The sequence below is a fragment of the Theropithecus gelada genome, chromosome 7b (assembly GCF_003255815.1).
Source record: "Theropithecus gelada isolate Dixy chromosome 7b, Tgel_1.0, whole genome shotgun sequence".
Lineage (NCBI taxonomy): Eukaryota > Metazoa > Chordata > Mammalia > Primates > Cercopithecidae > Theropithecus > Theropithecus gelada.
In genome coordinates, this window is record NC_037675.1 from 21704227 (window position 1) to 21725946 (window position 21720).

At 45.9% G+C, this 21720-nt stretch overlaps 3 protein-coding genes across 14 annotated transcripts; 1 reads left to right on the top strand and 2 right to left on the bottom strand.

Moving 5' to 3' along the window:
- Window positions 1-306: 306 nt before the first annotated feature.
- On the bottom strand, window positions 307-8611 carry OSGEP (O-sialoglycoprotein endopeptidase). Its single transcript, XM_025392454.1, has 11 exons — window positions 8074-8611; window positions 5573-5692; window positions 5219-5394; window positions 2440-2535; window positions 2233-2282; window positions 2002-2080; window positions 1360-1425; window positions 1155-1245; window positions 867-942; window positions 673-771; window positions 307-529 (listed from the first exon to the last, which is right to left on the bottom strand). Exons 1-11 carry the CDS (start codon window positions 8186-8188, stop codon window positions 490-492), a joined length of 1008 nt encoding a protein of 335 aa, XP_025248239.1. The 5' UTR covers window positions 8189-8611; the 3' UTR covers window positions 307-489.
- Window positions 8612-8634: 23 nt separating this feature from the next.
- On the top strand, window positions 8635-11525 carry APEX1 (apurinic/apyrimidinic endodeoxyribonuclease 1). Of its 11 annotated transcripts, none has more exons than XM_025393028.1 (5): window positions 8635-8898; window positions 9082-9207; window positions 9415-9602; window positions 10418-10610; window positions 10741-11525. In XM_025393028.1, the coding sequence occupies exons 2-5, from the start codon at window positions 9150-9152 to the stop codon at window positions 11256-11258; spliced, it is 957 nt and encodes a 318-aa protein (XP_025248813.1). In that variant the 5' UTR covers window positions 8635-8898; window positions 9082-9149; the 3' UTR covers window positions 11259-11525. The 11 variants fall into 11 exon arrangements, with proteins under 11 accessions (XP_025248813.1, XP_025248817.1, XP_025248815.1 ...); XM_025393032.1 differs by having other exon boundaries at window positions 8635-8893; XM_025393030.1 differs by having other exon boundaries at window positions 8635-8842.
- Window positions 11526-11608: 83 nt separating this feature from the next.
- PIP4P1 (phosphatidylinositol-4,5-bisphosphate 4-phosphatase 1) lies at window positions 11609-15346 on the bottom strand. Of its 2 annotated transcripts, none has more exons than XM_025393040.1 (7): window positions 14900-15346; window positions 14388-14578; window positions 13928-14034; window positions 13388-13493; window positions 13149-13201; window positions 12967-13057; window positions 11609-12470 (listed from the first exon to the last, which is right to left on the bottom strand). In XM_025393040.1, the coding sequence occupies exons 1-7, from the start codon at window positions 15060-15062 to the stop codon at window positions 12327-12329; spliced, it is 855 nt and encodes a 284-aa protein (XP_025248825.1). In that variant the 5' UTR covers window positions 15063-15346; the 3' UTR covers window positions 11609-12326. The 2 variants fall into 2 exon arrangements, with proteins under 2 accessions (XP_025248825.1, XP_025248826.1); XM_025393041.1 differs by having other exon boundaries at window positions 11613-12470; window positions 14921-15346.
- Between the last annotated feature and the right edge of the window lie 6374 nt (window positions 15347-21720).

The following is a 21720-nucleotide window of genomic DNA, read 5'->3' on the forward strand; positions in this document are numbered from 1 at the left end:
TGAGTACCTACTTCAAAGAATTTAAATGAGAGGATGAAAGTAAAGCAGTTAGCACAGGATCTGATACTAAACTAATAGGTACGATAATACTATTGTTGCCAGGCACAGTGGCATGCTTACTCGGGAGGCTGAGGTGGTAAGACAGCTTGAGCCCAGTTTGAGACCAGCCTGGGCAACACAGCAAGACTCCGTTTCTTAAAAAAAAAAAGATACCTCATTCTTCGTTCCACAGCAGTAGCCTCCAACAAGAATTTATCCAGCACCAAATCTATATTGGTCCTGAACAACACAATCCAATCACCAACATACAAAACCAAAAAACCAAAAATATTTTATTGCTGAGTCATCTTGGGGTTCCATAAAGGACCCCAAGCCTTGCTTGGAGTCTATATCTTTGCTAGGACTCCTGTGACATCAGGATAGAGATTGAGGCACATGGTCCTTTGGGTTCCAATTAAGGAACTATCTGCTGTGATTCTGTTAATCTTATTAGTCCCTCCAGGTCACTTCTACTTCATCCGTCCGATACCTGTGGAAAAACAGAAGAAACATGGTAGAGAGCTAGCCCTTAACATCTTCCATTCTTCTCTGCCCTCATGTTCCTGGACTCTCTTCCCTGCTGTTTTGTCTACATCCCAAAAATCTACCCTCACCAAGAGCTGAATCACTCACCTCTGTGTAACCCCAGAATCACTGAGTGGGGTCCTGTGTCCAGCCTGAAACATCTCCCAGCCAGCCTGGGCTATCATGGCTCCATTGTCAATACAGAATCTGGGATGCAAGAGACATGAAAATTGGGATCTAAGGGTGGAAAATCCCTATAACAGGGAGCAGTAAAAAAGAAACCAAAGGGAAAGTGTGTTTACCTCTCATCTGTAGCAAAAAGCCGGGCTCCACGTTCCTGGCACATTGTCGCCATCATCTCCTGTAGCCTCACATTACCTACAAAGAGGTAGGGAACAGGATTAGCTTAGTTTTAGCTGTCTCCTCATGGTCCAGCAGAACACGTCATGTGCACTTACTTAGAACAATGATGTAGGGGACCGGGGCAAGGATTGGGAAGCTTACTCCAAACCCTTAATGATTTAGAGTATCAGAAGGAAGACGCACAGTGCTAAGAACAGGAAAGAGGAACACTGTTCAATAATACATACACCCTACTCCTCCCACAATGAGGGCCTCCTGGGAGCCACAATGTGCCATGGCTCGCTCTGTGATCTCTACCAGCATTGCAAACACAGTTTCCTGTCGGGGACACATAAGGAGAAAATATTAGAGGGGCGCCCCAGATTAGTTCTGCTCTACAATATAAAACCTCCTCCAGTCCCAACTTTCTGTCCCAGCTTTTTACTGCATTACCTGCAGGGAGAAACACAGATCCTCCGGAGTACACTCGCCTGTGGCCAGCATCCGATGGGCTACATCCTACAATTAAAGGGAAAAACAAATGAATCAGCAAATCATGGTTTTGAGATTACATAAGAACAAAAGTTAATGCATTCGGAGAGTGACCATGTTTCACCACAATTCAAGTTACCAGCACATCCTGTACCACATTCCCTTCACTGGCATCATGGTATAGAATGAACAGCACTCATTTAAGATGCAATAATTAACTTTTTGAATGCTTGTCCTGACATGTCTCACCCCTTACTTATCCTGCTTAATTTTTCACCTGTACTCATCATCATCTAACACTTCATTTATTTTCCTCTTTCTTTTATCTCCCCCCCCCCCCCCCCCCCATTTAGAATCTAAGCTCCATGTAGGCAAGGATTTTTGTTTTGCTCCATGCTGCATCTCTACTACCTAGAACAGTACCTGGCACACAGAGATATTCAATGAATACCTTATAAATGAATTTACTCAGCACATGATATGGACCAGGAATGTGCTATATGAACATACTGAGCTATGTGAAATACAACAGTAAGTAAAACAGATATGCCTCATTTAAAAAGCATGAAGGTGCCCCTGTCTCATCACCTCTCTCACACTCACCTCAATGAAAGACAGGATCCCTGAGAATGAGACGTCCATCCCCTTTACAGTGTACGGCAGCTCAACTAGCTTCTTGCCTCTGTGTGGGAATGAGTACACCAGGCACTAAGCCTACAGTCAACCGGCTTCTGACCCTCCAAAGCCCCTCCCAAGTTCTGTTCATATATACCGTATATGGGGAAATCCCTGAAGCCCCAGCAGCCAGCCTGCTTCCACCTTATGTTCCCTTACCGCTTTGCCATCTGTTCAATGTTGTATCCTGGACTTGGGTCGTTAGAAATCTAGCAGAAGAAAAAAATAAGGAAAGAGGGAATGGAATAGGATGAAATCAGATATGCAAGAAGCATAAGAAGATTATTTACTATTTCCTCCCTCCACCTCCATGGCTTCCCAAAAGTTCACCCGCATTTTATGTTCTCTGCAGCCCCGTTGGCTTACCTTCAGCACTCGAGCAAAACGATCCAGACAATTACCCACTGCAATATCGATGGTTTCCCCAAAGATACGGTAACGATGTTCCGAGTATGCAATCACCTAAGGGTGATGAGGATGTCCATGAAACCCCAAGTCTGTAAACAGGATTATTTGGCTTTGGGAGAAAAACATAGCAGAGGATCAACATGACCACCAGAGCTTCCAATAAGAAGTGGAAGAAAGGTGTTTCCCAAATGGTGAATGGGTAATGTTTTTACAGCTCTGATTTGAAAAGAAATCTGCATACCCTGAGGATTCCAGGAATAGAGTCCTAATCTACAAGACAGTCTAGGTCCAAGCAGAAATAAATTATCATTTCAAATACATTTCTTTTCCAGCTTAGAAGTTCCTAATATATTCCTTAAATGCAGTCTTGACAGTAGGGAACAGGCTTTTCTGCTGGGAGGCAGAGAACATGAATCCTTCTAAATTATGACATAGTGACAGTGATATTTGTTGTTTTGAGACAGGGTCTCGCTCTGTCTCCCAGGCTGGAGTGGAGTGGTGTGATCATAGCTCACTGTAGACTCGACCTCCTAGGCTCAAAGGATCCTCCCACCTCAGCTTCCTGAGTAGCTGGCCTACCATGTGTGGCTAATTTTTATATTTTTGTAGAGATCGGGTCTCACTATATTGCCCAGCCTGGTCTCAAACCCCTGGTCTCAAGCAATCTACCTGCCTCGGCCTCTCAAAGTGCTGGGATTATAGGTGTGAATCATTGTATCCAGCTGGGCACTGGTATTTAGAACCAAGAAGCAGAGTTGAAGAACTCAAAAATCTCATATGGAGGCAGATTAATGGCCCAGCCAAGTCAGCAATAGCAGTCCACTTAAGACCATTTTTCTTTTTTTTGAGACGGAGTCTCGCTCTGTTGCCCAGGCTGGAGTGCAATGGCATGATCTCAGCTCACTGCAACCTCTGCCTCCCGGGTTCGTGCCATTCTCCTGCCTCAGCCTCCCGAGTAGCTGGGACTACAGGCGCCCACTACCATGCCCAACTATTTTACGTATTAAGGCCATTCTTCATATGTGACCAACTTTTAGCACAGAGATTATCTGTCACCTACTGACACATATGCTGCAGACTTAGAACACCAAGGGTTTCCTAGGAACCTTAAGAAGTCCCTTTCCCTTCCCAGTGCTGTCAGGGATTTCTTCCCTTTCTGATACACATCTTAATCTGCTGTCAAAAAGATAGTAACAAAGGAGAAGGAAAAACCCTGCCTTTCTGCTCCTGCTATCCACTCCCCTCCACCTAATTACCCTCCCTGTTTCTTACACCTAAGCAAACATTAAAAGAGGAAGACAAAGCCGCCATTGCTCCTTTTTATCACCTCTTGTAGTCTCCATTATACTTTCCACAACCCAAGTCTCTAACCTTGTATGTCATCCTTCAGGCCTCAACCAACTACTTGCCCTCTACCTGCTGAAGTTTCCGCATCGTTTTCATGGGAAACACGTGCCTCATCTTCTAGACACAACCCTTTCATGGGCTGGGGACAATGCTGAACTATTTCTAATGATAATTAAGTGTTCTGTTGGAAAGGAATCCAATCCCAACCTTCAAAAGGTCATATAAGGTATCCCAAACAACTTTAGCTTCACTTATAAATTTAAAATATCTTCTGGCCGGGCAGTGGCCCACGCCTGTAATCCCAGCATTTAGGGAGGCCGAGGCAGGTGGATTACCTGAGGTCAGGAGTTCAAAACCAGCCTGACCAACAGGGTGAAACCCCGTTTCTACTAAAAACACAAGAAGTCAGTCACGTGTGGTGGCAGGTGCCTGTAATCCCAGCTACTCGGGAGGCTGAGGCAGAATAGTTTGAACCTGTGAGGCAGAGGTTGCAGTGAGCCAAGGTCGCACCATTGCACTCCAACCTGTACAATAAGAGCGAAACTCCGTTGCAAATAAATAAATAAGATAAAATAAAATATCTTCTATAATTTATAAAGTATTTTTATAGTTATTTATATTTCTAAACTTTTAGAACAAAGTCTATATAATCATCCCCAGTAATACAAAAACAAAACATGTAGTTGCCCTAAAATAATAAATCAGGTAGCGTCCCTTAGTTCCTTATTTTTATTTATTTATTTTTTTTGAGACAGAGTTTTGCTCTCGTTGCCCAGGCTGGAGTGCAATGGTGTGATCTCGGCTCACTGCAACCTCCACTTCCTGGTTCAAGCAATTCTCCTGCCCAGCCTCCCAACTTGCTGGGATTACAGGCACCTGCTACCATGCCAAATTAATTTTTGTTATTTCTAGTAGAAATGGGGTTTTGCCATGTTGGCCAGGCTGGTCTCAAACTCCTGACCTCAGATGATCCACCCACCTTGACCTCCCAAAGTGCTGGAATTACAGGTGTGAGTTGCCATGCCCAGTAACCGTTAGTTTCAGTTGCTAAGATTTACAGAAAAAATAAGCTTCAAAATAATGCAAGATCTTTCAGATATTCATTATTTTGAAGGCTTCAATCCTTACCATTCATTCCTTTCCTGAAGTAGAAATTCCTAATCTTTATGATCAGATATAAAGTCTGATAATGATAAGTCATCTAATGTTCTGAACATGCTGCCAAAATTTGCAATGTTACAAACTCGGTTGGGAGTTTTCTGGTCTACAGTATTTTAGGTTCAGATGAGTTCACTTTGTTCCTGACATTCCCATGACTCAGATAGAACAAAGAAGATATTGGTTCAGTGCCTCAGAAATTGAGATGGAATGGGTAGAGCACCCTAATTACCTGCGTATTTCCTCCACTGACATACAACACGGTTGGGCTGGTGGCTCCAGTGATGAGGCGGCCCATCTCAATGTGGCCTATACAGTGGTTCACACCCACCAATGGCTTATTCCACAGTTGGGCCACAGTACGGGCCACAACAGCCACAGAAACCAGTGGGGCACCCATGCCAGGGCCTAGGGAGATAGAAATGGAAGTTACAATGCTAGAGATTGGAAAAAAAATAGGTGGGGGAAGTAAGGGATGTGAGGTGGGGTAGGGGTAGTGGTGGTGGCAGAGGTAAGGTGTTGGCTATTTTGACCTAGCCAGGTTGCAGGTATATTCCTCCATCGTTGACCACTCTCCCAGCCATACCCTTGGTGTATGCAATGCAATCGATATCCTGGGAGGTTAATCCAGACTCTGTTAGTGCCTCCTGCAGCAGGTCTAGGATAACAGCTCGGTGATGCCTGGCTGTATCACCTGGAAGGAATCCTAGAAAATGAACACAGGTCAGAGATCACAGGGATTTTTGGTAGCAAAGGTAGGTAGGAAGTTAAAGAAAGCAACAGGAGTTTTAGTGATGTAGTAAGAGTCCTTTCACTTTCCCCAAGCATCCTATCGTCCACATTTTCGGATACACTCTTTCCAGCTTCTATATAGGCTGTTCAACTTTCAGAAATTATCTTCCTCTTACCCTACTCAGCCTTCATGTCTCAATGCAAGTGGTATCTACCCATACCCTTTGGTGATCTTTTTTTTTTTTTTTTTTTTTGAGACGGAGCCTAGCTCTGTCACCCAGGCTAGAGTGGCCTGGTGCGATCTCGGCTCACTGCAAGCTCCACCTCCCGGGTTCATGCCATTCTCCTGCCTCAGCCTCCCAAGTAGCTGGGACTACAAGTGCCCACCACTGCACCCAGCTAATTTTTTGTACTTTCAGAAGAGACGGGGTTTCATTGTGGTCTCGATCTCCTGACCTCATCATCCACCCGCCTCGGCCTCCCAAAGTGCTGGGATTACAAGTGTGAGCCACCGCGCCCGGCCTTTTTTTTTTTCTTTTGAGACGGAGTCTTGTTCTGATGCCCAGGCTGGACTGCAGTGGCACGATCTCGGCTCACTACAACCTCCGCCTCCTGAGTTCAAGCAATTCTTCTGCCTTAGCCTCCCAAACAGCTGGGACTACAGGCGACGCCACCACACCCAGCTAATTTTTGTATTTTTAGTAGAGACGGGGTTTCACCATATTGGCCAGGCTGGTCTCAAACTCCTGACCTCGTGATCTGTCTGCCCTGGCCTCCCAAAGTGCTGGGATTACAGGCCTGAGCCATCACGCCCGGCCTGGTGACCTTCTTTCTCTGTGACCCTACAGAACTCTGTGCATGATGATGTCATTTATTTAACAATTACAGCATTATAATTTTCTGTGGTTTGCTCAGCTTAATCATGAGTATCTCAAAGCAATGAGTATTTTGTTTATCTTTGTATTTCCAGTGCCCAAGTGCCTAGAGGAGTGAATGCTAAACATACATACCTATTTCTAATGAGTAATCTGTCACATCACCTGTTCAGGGAGGCTTTTCAGATACATGCAAATCAGTTGCCCCTCTCCTATGTATGCAAGTGTTTGAGGGGAGAGTAGGCAAGATACAATGGCTTATTAAAAGTATCAATTACAAGTTGTTATGTGTTTTGTACTTTCTTTTTCTTTTTTATTTTTTTGAGACGGAGTTTCACTCTTGTTGCCCAGGCTGGAGTGCAATGGCATGATCTCGGCTCACCACAACCTCAGCCTCCCGAGTAGCTGGGTTAACAGGCATGCGCCACCACGCCCGGTTAATTTTTTGTATTTTTTAGTGGAGACAGGGTTTCTCCATATTGGTCAGGCTGTTCTTGAACTCCGACCTCAGGTGATCCACCCCGCCTCGGCCTCCCAAAGTACTGGGATTACAGGCGTGAGCCACCACACCCAGACGTGTTTGGTACTTTCATCTAATCTTCAAGACCTAATGATACAGGTATTATTCCCATTTTAAAAACAAAGACTAGGCCGGGGCGGTGGCTCATGCCTGTAATTTTCACACTTTGGGAGGCTGGGGTGGGCGGATCATCTGAGGTCAGGAGTTGGAGACCAGCTTGGCCAACATGGTGAAGCCCCGCCTTTACTAAAAATACAAAAATTAGCTGGGTGTGGTAGCACACACCTGTCTGTAGTCCTAGCTACTCGGGAGGCTGGGGTAGAAGAATCTCTTGAACCTGGAAGGCAGAGATTGCAGTAAGCCGAAATCGTGCCATTGCATTCCAGCCTGGGCAACAGAGCAAGACTGTCTCAAAAACAAATTAAAATAAAAAATAAAGACCAAATGTCCAAAACATAAATATTTAATGTGAATACAGCATAGCCAGCCAGTTCTCTGACATGTAAGCTGGGAGTCTTTCCACTGTCATCTCTCTACTCATCCTAGAATATTTCAAAAAATAAATTGTTTTAAAAAAGGAGTGTATATTCAGGGCAACTGGAATATATACTCCTGCTAAGCGTTTTTTAAACAGAATATTTCGAGTCCATCTCTATTACACTGTTTATCATGCTGTAGTATAAACATCTATTTATATGTCTGACTCCACAGCAGTATCATAACATCTATTTCTGAATGCTTAGCACATAAAATGAGCTCAATAAACGGTAAACGAACTCATCAGATCCACGTCCAAGTGCTTGTAACTCTTCTAGTCATCAGCCTTGTGACGTTAATAATATCACATAATTTCAATAAGACTCAGATCAAAAGCTGCACCTCACTAGTATTTAGGAAGATGGAAGGCTGATTTTCTGCGGGGAAGTGCGCGGAAAACTCTTAACTCCCCTACTCACCCACCTGTGCCCGGAGGCGTGACATAAGTCCGCCGCGGGTTCGCCAGCACCTTGCCATCCCGCACCACACCCACGCCAATCTTATTGGCGCTGCCTTCAAAACCCAGCACCGCCGGCATGGCGGAGCCTGGGAGAAAACGCCAACAGGACTCCTAGCAACGTCAGGAGCTGTGGAAGTCCTCACTAGTCTGCGCTGGGCCGCACCTTTCCGGAGCGCAGACGAAGCAGGCTAGCCTGCAGATAACAGTGGGAAAGACAGCGCAGAACTCCCGCGAGCGGAGACCCGCCAAGGCCCCTCCAAGGACCTGTCTTCCTAACTGCCAGGGACGCCGAGCAGACTCTGTGCTTTACAATCCTATCCGTTTTCCTATCTCTTTCCCGTGGTCCAGCCCAACCTTCTCCACTTTTTTTTCCCTCTTGCACAGCGTTAGACTCTTAAGTCAGAGTCAAACAATGTGCCGTGCGTCGGGCACAACGATAAACAGCCCGAAGGAGGGTTGGGGCCCTAGGTCTCCCAGAGAATTAGATGAGGGAGGCAAGGCCAAGCGACTTCATCACGTGGTGTCAGACAGACCAATCACGCGCGTTCTTCGGCCATGTGACGCGTGCCTCTGATCACGTGACCAGGTCCGCTACCCACGTGGGGGCTCAGCGTGCATCCTTCTTTGTGCTCGGGTTAGGAGGAGCTAGGCTGCCATCGGACCGGTGCAGATACGGGGTTGCTCTTTTGCTCGTAAGAGGGGCATCGCTGGCAGTCTGAAGGGCAAGCTTGAGTCAGGACCCTTAATTAAGATCCTCAATTGGCTGGAGGGCAGATCTCGCGAGTAGGGTACAAGGCACTATGAAATGATCTAGTTACGTGGGTGAGGGGCTGAAGGGCCTATGATGCACGGAGGCGGGGAAAGGATTTAGAGATAACGTGGTTTGAAAGGCGGGACCTGGTGCGGGGACGCTCTTGAGAGGAGTCTTCTCCCCAGGCTTAGCTGGTTTCATGATTTCTTTGCGTCTGTAGGCAACGCGGTAAAAATACTGCTTTGGTGGGCTACGCGGTACAGGTGCCGAAGAGCGTTCGTTACGGGAATGCCGAAGCGTGGGAAAAAGGGAGCGGTGGCAGAAGACGGGGATGAGCTCAAGACAGGTAAGAGAATAAAATGAGCCCCTCTTCCTAGAAGCTACGGCGGGGGTGTTTGTAATTCCCTTGATGAACGGTAAGTACGGGCCGACTCATTTTTGCAGGGGTTTGTGAAGACGCAGTAACCGCAGGCTTTCGTTGGGTCCATAGTTAACGCCGGATCGCGGTTGGAAACCACCCACTTTTTGTCAGTATATATTACTCATTTTATAGAGCCAGAGCCCAAGAAGAGTAAGACGGCCGCAAAGAAAAATGACAAGGAGGCAGCAGGAGAGGGCCCAGCCCTGTATGAGGACCCCCCCGATCAGAAAACCTCACCCAGTGGCAAACCTGCCACACTCAAGATCTGCTCTTGGAACGTGGATGGGCTTCGAGCCTGGATTAAGAAGAAAGGATTAGATGTGAGTGGTATTTGAGGGAGAGACATTCTTTAGTATTGAATGATCTTAGGGTTTAGTCACCCCTTTTCTCCGTATAGCCTTCAGGCTGTTTTTTCTCCTGCCTGCAGTTTTCTGTGGGGCTTCCCCAGTCTTGCCAGTTGTATTTCCTAAATGTCTGTTCCTTCACTTCCATTGCCATTTTCTTTTTTAATGTTCTCTCCTCATCCCAGAATGTTGCAAAAACCTCTTTACTATATTTCCTCCATTTTATCTTCAGCATGTCCTCCATTTCATTAACTATAGCTTAAAAATCTTAGCTTGCCGGCCGGGCGCGGTGGCTCAAGCCTGTAATCCCAGCACTTTGGGAGGCCGAGACGGGCGGATCACGAGGTCAGGAGATCGAGACCATCCTGGTTAATATGGTGAAACCCCGTCTCTACTAAAAAGTACAAAAAAAAAACTAGCCGGGCGTGGTGACGGGCGCCTGTAGTCCCAGCTACTTGGGAGGCTGAGGCAGGAGAATGGCGTGAACCCGGGAGGCAGAGCTTGTAGTGAGCTGAGATCTGGCCACTGCACTCCAGCCTGGGCGATAGAGCGAAACTCCGTCTCAAAAAAAAAAAAAAAAAATTCTTAGCTTGCCTATAGAAAAAACACATAGTATAGCACGTAAGACTTTCTTACCTCTGTTTTCATTTATCTAGCTTTGAATTGTTTAAATATTGTTTAACCTCGAACTGCTTGACTGTTTAACCTGTGCATATTTATGACTTAGCATATATTCAATAAATGTTCTGCTGAATTGATAATACATTTATCACCTTTCTTTTCACTTATAGTGGGTAAAGGAAGAAGCCCCAGATATACTGTGCCTTCAAGAGACCAAATGTTCAGAGAACAAACTACCAGCTGAACTTCAAGAGCTGCCTGGACTCTCTCATCAATACTGGTCCGCTCCTTCAGACAAGGAAGGATACAGTGGCGTGGGCCTACTTTCCCGCCATTGCCCACTCAAAGTTTCCTATGGCATAGGTGAGACCCTATTGATGCTTAATGCCTGAACTCTTCAAGACCAATTGCTAATTCTCCATCTCTGCCCCACCTCTTGATGGCTTTCCCTTTTCTTACAGTTTTTTATGCTAATTCTGTTTCATTTCTGTAGGCGAGGAGGAGCATGATCAGGAAGGCCGGGTGATTGTGGCTGAATTTGACTCGTTTGTGCTGGTAACAACCTATGTACCTAATGCAGGCCGGGGTCTGGTACGACTGGAGTACCGGCAGCGCTGGGATGAAGCCTTTCGCAAGTTCCTGAAGGGCTTGGCTTCCCGAAAGCCCCTTGTGCTGTGTGGAGACCTCAATGTGGCACATGAAGAAATTGACCTTCGCAACCCCAAGGGAAACAAAAAGAATGCTGGCTTCACGCCACAAGAGCGCCAAGGCTTTGGGGAATTACTGCAGGCTGTGCCACTGGCTGACAGCTTTAGGCACCTCTACCCCAACACACCCTATGCCTACACCTTTTGGACTTACATGATGAATGCTCGATCCAAGAATGTTGGTTGGCGCCTTGATTACTTTTTGTTGTCCCACTCTCTGTTACCTGCATTGTGTGATAGCAAGATCCGTTCCAAGGCCCTCGGCAGTGATCACTGTCCTATCACCCTATACCTAGCACTGTGACACCACCCCTAAATCACTTTGAGCCTGGGAAATAAGCCCTCTCAACTACCATTCCTTCTTTAAACACTCTTTGGAGAAATCTGCATTGTATTTCTCATCTATAAAAATAAGAATCCTCCAACCAGGCTCCTGTGACAGACTTAGAGTTCTTTTAAGCCCAAGAGTTTTTATTTGAGGGTTTTTTTCTTTTTTAAGAAAAATTGAACAAAGACTACTAATGAGTTTGTTTGAATTATCCACACGAAAATAAAGAGCCATAGTTTCAGCCTTGCTGTCTTTGTGTCTTACCCCTTCGTGGGGCTACATATTCCCTTCCTCATATTTTCGTGCATACAAGTTAACAACTGAAAAAGGGTAGAGTCATCACCTTATTTATTTACAAGCACAGGATAAGTCCCTAACCTCCCCCAAAGACTGAGCAACTCTACCCAGCCCAGTTAAATACTGCAACTGGGGGGGGGGAGGGGTGGGTAAAAAAGGTTGGAAGGAGGAATTAAGGGAAATATAGGAATAGGGGAACATATCCCACATTAAATAGTTATATACACATCAGTTCCTGTGGTTCTGTACAGAGCAGCGGCTGACCCCACCCCCACAGGAAACAATGTGGGGAGAGGAGACTGAGGGTACTGAGGCCAGAGCCAACCTCTGGTGAAGTGCAATAGCAGCAGCAAAGTCCTAATGGTGCACAAGAGGGAGGGGAACCCCCAGGGCTACCCACCCCCACCCTGCCCTGGAATGTGTAAGGGACAGGAATGGCTCTCAGGGAGCACACAGGAAGGACAAGGCTGGAACCGTCTTTAGGACCCAGTTTTAAGGGCAACGTTTTGCCTACTTCACCCTAGACACAGCAACCCTTGGAGGAAAGCAGATGGTCAGCAGTGCTCTTATCTGCCCCTCCAAACCTAAGTGAGGGCCTGGTTCCTTCCTACCTCTCCCCAGGGAAAAGGAAGGCAGCTGCTTGGCTTCCTTATAGAAGCCCCGGGAGCCTTTAACTACCCCAGCTCCCTTCGTAGTGTCACTGTCCCCACCAGGGAGGGGCCAGGCACAGTCTGTGGGTCATCAGGCTCAGGAGAAGTTCTGGACAGGGTGGCTGACCTTCATACAGGCCCAATAAAGGGCCCGGCCCAAACACAGCACAGCCAACAGGATGACAAATGCCCAGGCTGCATAGATGCCTCCATATCGCCGTGCATGCTTCCATGTGCCAAACTGATGAAGGTAAGGAGGGAGAAGAAAAGAAAGATGGGGTTAATGTTGGTCTCCACTACCTCCTATTAGTCCTAAGAACAGTAATAACTCATGCTTCAGTCCTTGTTCCTTATCCACATGTAGCCACCCTCAGGGACCTTCTTAAAGGCAGAGCTGTTCAGCTCCCTTCCCTTAGGCAGTAACATACTCATCCCATCCCACACTGTATCTCAGTTTTTCTTCATATCTGACAACTGAGCCAGGTTTGCAAATAGCAACTCTTAAATTAAGCACTTCACTGTCCTATCCTCATCCTACAGACAAAGGATGGCTATTTTGCACTCTTAGTAGTAATAAAGTCTGTTTGATCAGCCACCTTACACTTTAGCTCATCCATATCTTAAAACAAACTACTCCCCCAAGTTTCTTCCACTTTTTTTAAGGGTAGCAATTTCCCAAATCTTAGCCTATGGAGATGAGGCTGCAGAATGAAAGAGACTGGGGCAAGGGTACTCACAGCAAGGCCAGTGGCAGTGACTGCCAAAAGCAAGCCAAGCAAGAAGCAGCAGATACATCTCTTACGTGGGTATCTGCGCCCAATAGATGACCTGTGGGGAGGCAAATAGAAATGGATGCTTTCTACAGCCATAGAGTTTTTACTCCATACATCAATGACCAGCTCAATCCCTAATCACTTACACTTTCCTGCAGTGAGGACAACGTGCCAAGGTGCGGTCTGTGAACTCTGTCCACTATGGAGAAAGAAAACGAAAATAATAGCACAAGCAGGGTCCCCCTCAATGAGAACCTTGGGGTGGGGATGCAGAACATGTTCCCATAGGACAGACTTTCAGGGGTCGTTACCATTACTCCAAGAAATATACTTGAAATGACTCCTAGTCTCCTCTCCCCTCCCCTTCCCAATACCCCTTCCTCACCAGAAAGGTATTCTTGCAATGTCCACAGATAACCCTGACACCCATGGGTTGTGGTTCTGGACTCAGAGGTCCGGGATGCACAGGCCCCAGGTTGATGATTCTTTTGCTATACAAAAGAAAAAGACTGTGTTTGAAAAGTTTTTAATCCTAAAAATCTTCACACAGTCCCTGTTTCACATCCTCCACTCCCTGCCTATCAAGTCACTCGACTTTGTACACTTTGTACACTGTATACCCTCAAGAATCCTTGAGAAAGAAAGAGCACTGCTTAAACTTCAGGTCCCCAATTCCCCTCCGACCTCAGGATAACACACCCAGTCCCCAAAGCTCTCTATTCTCCTAAACGACATCATTTCATCCCAATATTTTTATTGAGAAATGAGAAAGACAGCTGTAACATTCCTGAGGGATATGCTTCAAAGTCTTTTCTCCTTCTAACTAAACACTAGGCTCTCTCACCTTTACATTCTCTACATACGCTCATCCTTTTTTGACTTTCCAGTTCTCCACTTATGCCCTTCCCCACATTATGCCTCTTACCAGTAGGGCCGAGGGCATGCAATCCGTTGGGATGTCACTTTGCAGATAAGGAGACAGTTACAGGGGCATCGAACATATTTTTTCCCTGGGGGTGCATTCTTGATTGGCTAGAGAATAACAGGGTCATCAGCAAGCAAACCTCTAATCCCAATCCCCTCCACTTCCCTCCAAAAACACTTTATGAGATCAGAAAAATAAGGTGCTAGCCAGGAAGGAGAAATAAAACAGACTATAACATGAGATTTGCAAATAGGAACTAGGCTAGGTGTGAAGTGAGAGAAAGTAAACGTTAGCTTTGGTGAGTGGCTTTTGGGGAAATGGCTGTGTGAGACACCTGGAACTGAAACCTGGGTATCATCAAGAGCACTTGGCTAACAGCCGCAAGGTCGGGGTCTAGAATCAAGACATCAGAAAGAGGATCCAGGAAACAGGGCCCATTTCATAGATATGTATAACTCACGGTGGCTTCATTGCAGACACCACACTTGACTACGTGCTGATGCATCTTGCCTTCCACGTTGATGAGAGATTGGCAGACTCGGCAGGTGATCATAGGGGCACTCCCACTGTCTGGGCTAGTTAAGGGTGAATAGGGGGGTGGGTCCTCCCCAGGCAACACGGCTGGATGTCCCTCGGGGAACGGGGGAAATGCTGGAGAGGAAGAAAATAGAAGGGCTGGGATCACTTACAGATATCCTCCACTGATGCTCCACGGTGGTAGGGAAGTCTTTCTGATCTTCAACCCTCTGACCAAGCTTGGAGGGCTTCTCATAATTGGCGCTTCCATCAGGTTGCTCAGAACCCCCTTCCGTCCCACGCTGTGGTCGCGATTGCGGAGGGAAGGAAGCCTCGCCCAGTCACAGGTGCAGCAGTCCCGCACCTGGCGACTGGGACCCGCCTCTGCCCTCGGTCCCGCCCCCTTCCCGGCTTTCAGAGTACCCCGGGGAGCACCTCGGACCCGCCCCGGCTTACCCTGGGGCGGGGCATGTTTACCGGCTCCGTACGGTGGTGCGGAGGGGGTCAGGCCTCCCCCGGGCCCAGCCCCACTCCCGCCTGGCCCCACTAAACCGTTGCCGCCCGCGCCACCGTCGATGGGCTCGGACAGCAGCGGGGAACGCTCTCCATCTGCCGCCATGGCCGCCACCGCCGCCTCCCGCTCAGGACGGCGATCCGGCTCCCTTCGCCTCTGCCGTCGCCGCAGCCACCGCCACCGCCACCGCCACCGCCGCTACCGGGTCCCCAGGGCGCCTGCGCGCCGCGCGCCCAGCTCACTCCGCAACCAGTGGCCTGCCCCGCCCCGTTCCGTCTAGCAGCACTTGATAGGCTCTCCCCGCCCCTGTCATGCTGTTATTCGCGTAGATAAACCAATTCCTAGTCCTGTGAAGGCAGCTCTCCTTTTCCATTGGGGAGCGTCGCACAAACGTCAACTGTCACATGACCTGCCAGATGCTGCTGGGCTTGCAAAACCTGCACGTGACTAGAGGTTCTGCAAGCTATTGGGAGCGACGCCCATCGCGCTACCTCCAGACCAGGAGGTGGGGCTAGGCTGCTTCTGCTCAACTGGTCTTCTGGAAGCTGCACGGGCTCTGTTGCTCTGCCCCTCATTGGTTCAAAGACAACACTGAAACACTTTTCTCCGGCTTTGCGTTATAACTGGTTTTCTATTGGCTGGTGACTTTCCTTCCCTAGTCCTGTGATACTAGCGGCGGAACTGCATTGGCCCGAACTTAGCGCCAGAACATGGGGGGCGTGGCTTATGCATTTTAAAGGAGGCTGGGCGGGTGCAATCAAGGAGTGCGGAAGCTTGGGATCTTCAGAGCGGGGAGAAGATGGACGGTGGGGAACAGTAGACAAAGTTAGCCATTCTGCTCGAAGAAGTACCTTTAAAAAGTCAGGGTAATGATGTACCAGGAGGAAATGGATTAAAAAGTTAAGATTATCTCTCCAGCCTTTGTCGCTGGAGTTACTTTAGGGACAGGACACAAGACTCGGTTCTCCTGGAAGCTGCCCTTACAGAGCCCGTCTTTCCCCACTACTGATCAAATTGTTAAATTATCTTTTCATGAGTGTCTCCAATACTAGAAGATTTCGTCGTTTTGCTAAAAAAAAAAAAAAAAAAAAAATTCAATAAAGATGGGGTCTTGCCTGTGCTGGAGTCAAACTCCTGGGTTTGATATCCCGCTTAAGCCTTCGCAATAGCTGGGAGGGACTACAGGCGCAAGCCACCGTACCTTTACTCAATTTTATGACCACCAACCTTTAACATTTGTTATTAGCAGTTTGTTGATTGGATTAATCAAATCCAAGGTTATTTTTGTCACCTTATTTGACAGATGGGACAGTCTTTAGACCTGTCTCAACTTTGCTTCCAGCAAAGGGGCAGTGCCTCCCTCCCCTACCTGAAGTCTCCTGTGGTCTTTATGGGCACCTGAACCGCACTTGGATTTTTTCCCGAGTCATAGCCCAAATTGGGACTGCTTTAAATATGGGAAGCAACAAGGAATCGATAAAAACAATAAACCGCGAGGAGGTCCATTATCAGCTTGGCTAGCAGATTCTCCACTGAGAAGGAACGTGCATGAAAGAAAGTACAGCCAGCCCCAAATATTTAATAACAAAGGAACTGCTGACGTCCCAGCACTTGGCTGCTACAGGGGCTGGAGACTTCATCTAGTTCCTAATTTTTTTAGACAGGGTTTTCTCAGGCCAACTTCTACTTAGAAGCTAGTAACCTTCGACCAGTTAGATAAGAGCCCCTCACAGACACTTAAAGAACTAAGGAAGCTCCAGATACAAAATAGGGAAGAGGTTGTAGCTCCATAGAGGCCAGTCTGCTGCTCTTTCTGCTGTTTGTGGCACACGGACACTCAAGCATTGTCTGAGGTTGGAGTAGATTTCATTATGTGTGCCGTAGTTACACATATATTCCAAAAACTGTCCTAAAAATAGTTTTTAAATATCTACACTTTGTGAAAGACACTCCTTAAAAAGGAGTGTGAAAGACATTCTGGGCAGGGAGACAGAATACTGTAAACATTGACAGTATAAAATATCAGGCCAGGAGTGGTGGTTCATGCCTGTAATCCCAATGTTTTGGGAGGCTAAGGTGGAGGATTGCTTGAGCCCAGGAGTTCAAGGTTACAATGAGTCATGATCTCAACCTGGGCAACAGAGCAAGATCCTGTCTCAAAAAAAAAAAAATGATATGGAAAAATATCAATACTAGAAATTCATGATACAGCACATGCTTCGTAATAAAAGAATTAAACAATGTAATACAAGTTCCAGAAAAGATCACGTCTAACTAGAGCAGCAAGAGAAAACTTCTAAAACATAAAGAAAAATGAATATTGTGCATGGATAACTAGGACCTGAGCTCTGTCTTGAGTAGGTCAATAGGCAGAAAAATGCAAAAAATAATAATATTTGTAACTTGATTACAGTTAATAAAGCATTTTCTTTTCTTTCTTTCTTTTTTTTTTGAAACAGAGTCTCATTCTGTCGCCAGGCTGGAGTGCAGTGGCATGATCTCTGCTCACTGCAACCTCCACCTCCCGGAATCAAGCAATTCTCCTGCCTCAGCCTCCCAAGTAGCTGGGATTACAGGCGCACGCCACCACACCCAGCTAATTTTTGTATTTTTAGTAGAAATGGGGTTTCATTATGTTGGCCAGGATGGTCTCAATCTCTTGACTTCTTGATTTGCCCACCTCGGCCTCCCAAAGTGCTGTGATTACAGGCGTGAGCCACTGTGCTCAGCCAATAAAGCACTTTCATAGTTGTATTCATTTGATTTCAGAATCCAGTGTGAAATGGACAGGGAAGCCAAAACTATATCTTTATTTTACAGATGTGGAAACTGAAACTGTGTAAACTGGAGTCAATTAAGCTAAGTGACAGACTGAAATGGAGCTCTAAATCCCGGTCTTCTGACTTATGATCTAATGGTTTACATTCAAATAATTTGATAGGTAGACTGAAAGGGGCAGAAGCACAGAGGTGGCAAAGAGAAGGTGCTTGGGATGGGCCCCCTTTTATGCTAAATGCCTGGAACATAGAAGCTGCTTGATAAATGGCTCTCAAATTAATTAACAAAGTAACTTAAGCCCCATCTTGGGATAAATTTGCTGGGTACTGAACAATATTGTTAGCTGCAGTTGCAAGCAGGGCGGATATTCAGCTGGGACACTACAGGGTGGCTGGCATTGGTTTATGGTGGCATTGGTTCTGATTGGTTGGTACCTGTATTATACAGATAAATCATTTTAATATTGTCTCGGGTAAATATTGGGCATCTCAGGTACTGCCTGATTTTTACTTATGGGGTGGGATCTTCCCACTTAGATTGAGAACAATTAGGCTATTGAGGTGTACTGATTTGTTAGGACTGACATAGCAAAACACTACAGATAGCATAAACGACAAACATTTATTTTCTCACAGCTCTGGAGTCTGGAAGCCCAAGATCAAGATATTGGCAGGTTTACTTTCTCTAGAGGCTTCCCTCCTTAGCTTACAAATGGCCACCTTCTCACTGTGGCACAAATGGACTTTTCTCTGCACACATTTTTGCTTTCTCTTCCTTTCTCTTCTTTTCCCACACTTTTAGGGTCTCACTCTGTCTCCCAGGCAGGAGTGCAGTGGTGCAGTCATAGTCTATGGTGGCCTTGAACTCCTGAGTGCTAGCAATCCTTCCACCTCAGCCTCCCAAGTAGCTGGGACGACAGGTGCATGCCACCATGCCTGGCTAATATTTTTATTTTTTGTAGAGACAGGGTCTCACTATGTTGCCCAGGCTGGTCATTGGTCTCTAACTCCTGGGCTCAAGTGATCCTCTTGCCTTGGTGTCCAAATTCTGGGATTACAGACCCTGCCTGGCCTCTCTTCTTATGAGAACAACAGTCTTGTTGGATTATGGCCCCACCGTTATGACCTCATTTAACCTTAATTACCTCTTAGAGGATCTTATCTCCAATATAGTCACAATGGGGGTTAGAGAGTCAACATAAGAATTTGGGGGAACACAGTTCAGTGTGTTGTATAATAGAATATAAAGAAACTGTGAAGATTTCAAAGCATTTTTTTCTTTAGATTTCCAACAAAGTGATAACCACTACAGTGTGTATATGGCCAGAGGATGCGGTGGAAAACATCTGCTTGGCTTCTATGACCCAAAGTGTCCCAATTTGATTTCTTTTTTTTCACATACTCCACATGCCCTATTTATTTTTTCCTCTTTCCTGAAGTGGTAGTTTATCACCTGTGTGAAAACAACACAATCCCTTAATGCATTTCAAAGGCACAGAAAGTTTCTGGTAATGTGCAGAGTGAGTTAACTGAGACCAGGGGTAGTTTGCCGGGAGTTGGATGAGATTGGGGTAGGGTATGGCCTGGTTTTAATTAATTTATGTTAATTACATTGGGACTTTGCTCCCTTGTGCTCCTTGCTCTTCCTAGGCCTCAGTTCTTTACTCTTTCCTTTAGGGAATTCTTGGCTTCCCTTTCTAGGAGCTAAGGTCTTTGGAATAGAGGGTGGTAGGCCAGTCCTTAATCTCTACTCTGTTCTTCCTACTACTGAGTGAGGCACAAATGGAAGTCTCACTCTTAGAAAAGAGAAATAAAAGTGATCTCTGTAACAGAAATAAAAGGGCCGAATGTGGCAGTTCATACCCAGAATCCCAGTACTTTGGGAGGCTGAGGTGGGAGGATCACCTGAGCCCAGGAATTTGAGACCAGCCTGGGCAACATGAAGAGGCCCCATCTCTAAAAAAATAAAAATGACAAATAGGCGAATGTGGTGGTGCATGCCTGTAGTCCTAGCTACTTGGGAGGCTGAGGAAAGAGGATTGCTTGAGCCTAGGAGATTGAGGCTGCAGTGAGCTGAGGTTGAGCCACTATATTCCAGCCTGGGTGGCAGAGCAAAACCCTATCTAAAAAAAAAAAAAAAAAACCAGGAAAAACCCTAAAATGTTTTAATTTCAGTAATTGGAGAAAATGGAAGATCAAAGATTATGGTGGTAAGGAGAGTAGATATTTTATTTTATTTTTTGAGATAGGGTCTCACTTTGTCAGACTGGAGTGCAGTGGCACCATCACGGCTCACTGCAGCCTTGACTTCCTGGGCTCAGGTGATTCTCTTGCCTCAGCCTCCCTAGTAGCTGGGACCACAGATGCCACCACACCTGGCTAATTTTTGTATTTTTTGTAGAGGTGGGGCTTCACCATGTGCTCAGGCTGGTCTCAAATTTCTGGGCTCAACTAATCCTCCTGTCTTGGCCTCCCAAAGTGCTGAGATTACAGGTCTGAGGCACTGTGCCTGGCCAGGGGTAGATATTTTTAAAAGAGCATATTTAGCTTGTGATCTAGAGATAATGAGAGATCTCAGTTGAGAGGGCAGGAATAAAATAGGTTCCCTATCTAAAGGATCCTGACAGGCCTATAGAGCTTCCTTCTATAATTGTTGACATTGGGAGTCACTATCTAGAGATGTCTCCCCACTTCACAAAGCAATACTGAGTGACTGAGAACCTATTCCTGCCACCTTTTTTTAGTTTCCTTGATCTTGAGGGTAGAGGATAAGTGTGTTACTAAGTATGTTCCTGGACAAGGAGTTCCTCTGAAGATAGAAGTGATGAAAAGATAGAAGAAAGGGTAATAAGGCATTAATGAACTCTAATCATCCAAGATTGATGATTGGTTCCTGTCTATAGGAATGCTACAGGAACTCTTTTACCCTAAAAGTAAATAATAAAGCACAGTTCCAGTTTCTTTTATGTGGATACAAGGTAGCAGTGACTAGAAAAGATAAGAGCAGTGCTGTGCTCTAGCATAAAAACGTAATTATGCTATGCAATATGGTAGCCACTAACCACATGTGGCTATTGAGAAGTTACAATGTAATTAGTATGATTAGGTAACTGAATTTTTATTTTTATTATATTTCATCTTAATTTTATTACTTTTAAATAGCCACACATGGCTAGTGCCTTCTGTTTTGAACAGTGTGGGATTCACTGAAATTGATAGGCTGGATATACCTCTAGTTTTTATTTTGATTCAATTTATGGTTAGGTGAGTCTAGAAAGATCAAAAGAGAAAGAGACAATGGAGATTAATAATAATAGCCAGCATTTAATGTATGCTTATTATATAGTCAGGCACTTACCTAAACATGTAAAAGGTACTCTATATAATCTTTGCAAAAATAGTACTATTATCGCTATTTTACAGAGGAAAAAATTGAGGCATAATAAGAATTTTACTTGCATAGGACCACACAACGAGTAAATAAGGGGTGAAGATGGCATTCATACACAGATAGTTTTATTAGAGCCCATTCATTTACACTATGTAGATTCAGGAATGAGGTGTCATGGAGGGACTGGGGCCATGATTCCCAAACTCTGTGCCAAAGTACAAGCTCCCAAGGGTACTGTGGAGTAGTTTTAATTTTCAAAGGAAACACATCAATATTTTATATTTCTTAAACACAGTGTGACCTATTAACTTGAGGTGATTCACAGTTGGAACACTAGATTGTGCTACATTCCTTTCGATGACAGTATATCTGGTCGGGTGTGGTAGCTCATGCCTATACTCTCAGCACTTTGAGAGGCCGAGGCGGGCAGATCAATTGAGGTCAGAAGTTCGAGGCCAGCTTGGCCAATATGGCAAAACTCTGTCTCTACTAAAAATACAAAAAATTAGCTAGGTGTGGTGGCAGGAGCCTGTAATCCCAGCTACTCGGCAGGCTGATGAGCCAGAGAATGGCTCAAACCCAGGAGGCAGAGAAT

What these genes read in the sequence shown, in the direction of transcription:
- PIP4P1 (XM_025393040.1), bottom strand. Translation starts at nt 15,062, where the DNA reads ATGGCGGCAGATGGAGAGCGTTCCCCGCTGCTGTCCGAGCCCATCGAC. An exon ending in GTGTCTGCAATGAAGCCACC is followed by an intron (nt 14,035 to 14,387) that starts GTGAGTTATACA and finishes GTTATTCTCTAG; the next exon opens with CCAATCAAGAATGCACCCCC. An exon ending in GCATGCCCTCGGCCCTACTG is followed by an intron (nt 13,494 to 13,927) that starts GTAAGAGGCATA and finishes TCTTTTGTATAG; the next exon opens with CAAAAGAATCATCAACCTGG.
- OSGEP (XM_025392454.1), bottom strand. Translation starts at nt 8,188, where the DNA reads ATGCCGGCGGTGCTGGGTTTTGAAGGCAGCGCCAATAAGATTGGCGTG. An exon ending in TCAGTGGAGGAAATACGCAG is followed by an intron (nt 2,536 to 5,218) that starts GTAATTAGGGTG and finishes CATCACCCTTAG; the next exon opens with GTGATTGCATACTCGGAACA. An exon ending in CTTTTTGCTACAGATGAGAG is followed by an intron (nt 772 to 866) that starts GTAAACACACTT and finishes CTTGCATCCCAG; the next exon opens with ATTCTGTATTGACAATGGAG.
- APEX1 (XM_025393028.1), top strand. Translation starts at nt 9,150, where the DNA reads ATGCCGAAGCGTGGGAAAAAGGGAGCGGTGGCAGAAGACGGGGATGAG. An exon ending in TTAAGAAGAAAGGATTAGAT is followed by an intron (nt 9,603 to 10,417) that starts GTGAGTGGTATT and finishes TTTCACTTATAG; the next exon opens with TGGGTAAAGGAAGAAGCCCC. An exon ending in CAAAGTTTCCTATGGCATAG is followed by an intron (nt 10,611 to 10,740) that starts GTGAGACCCTAT and finishes TCATTTCTGTAG; the next exon opens with GCGAGGAGGAGCATGATCAG.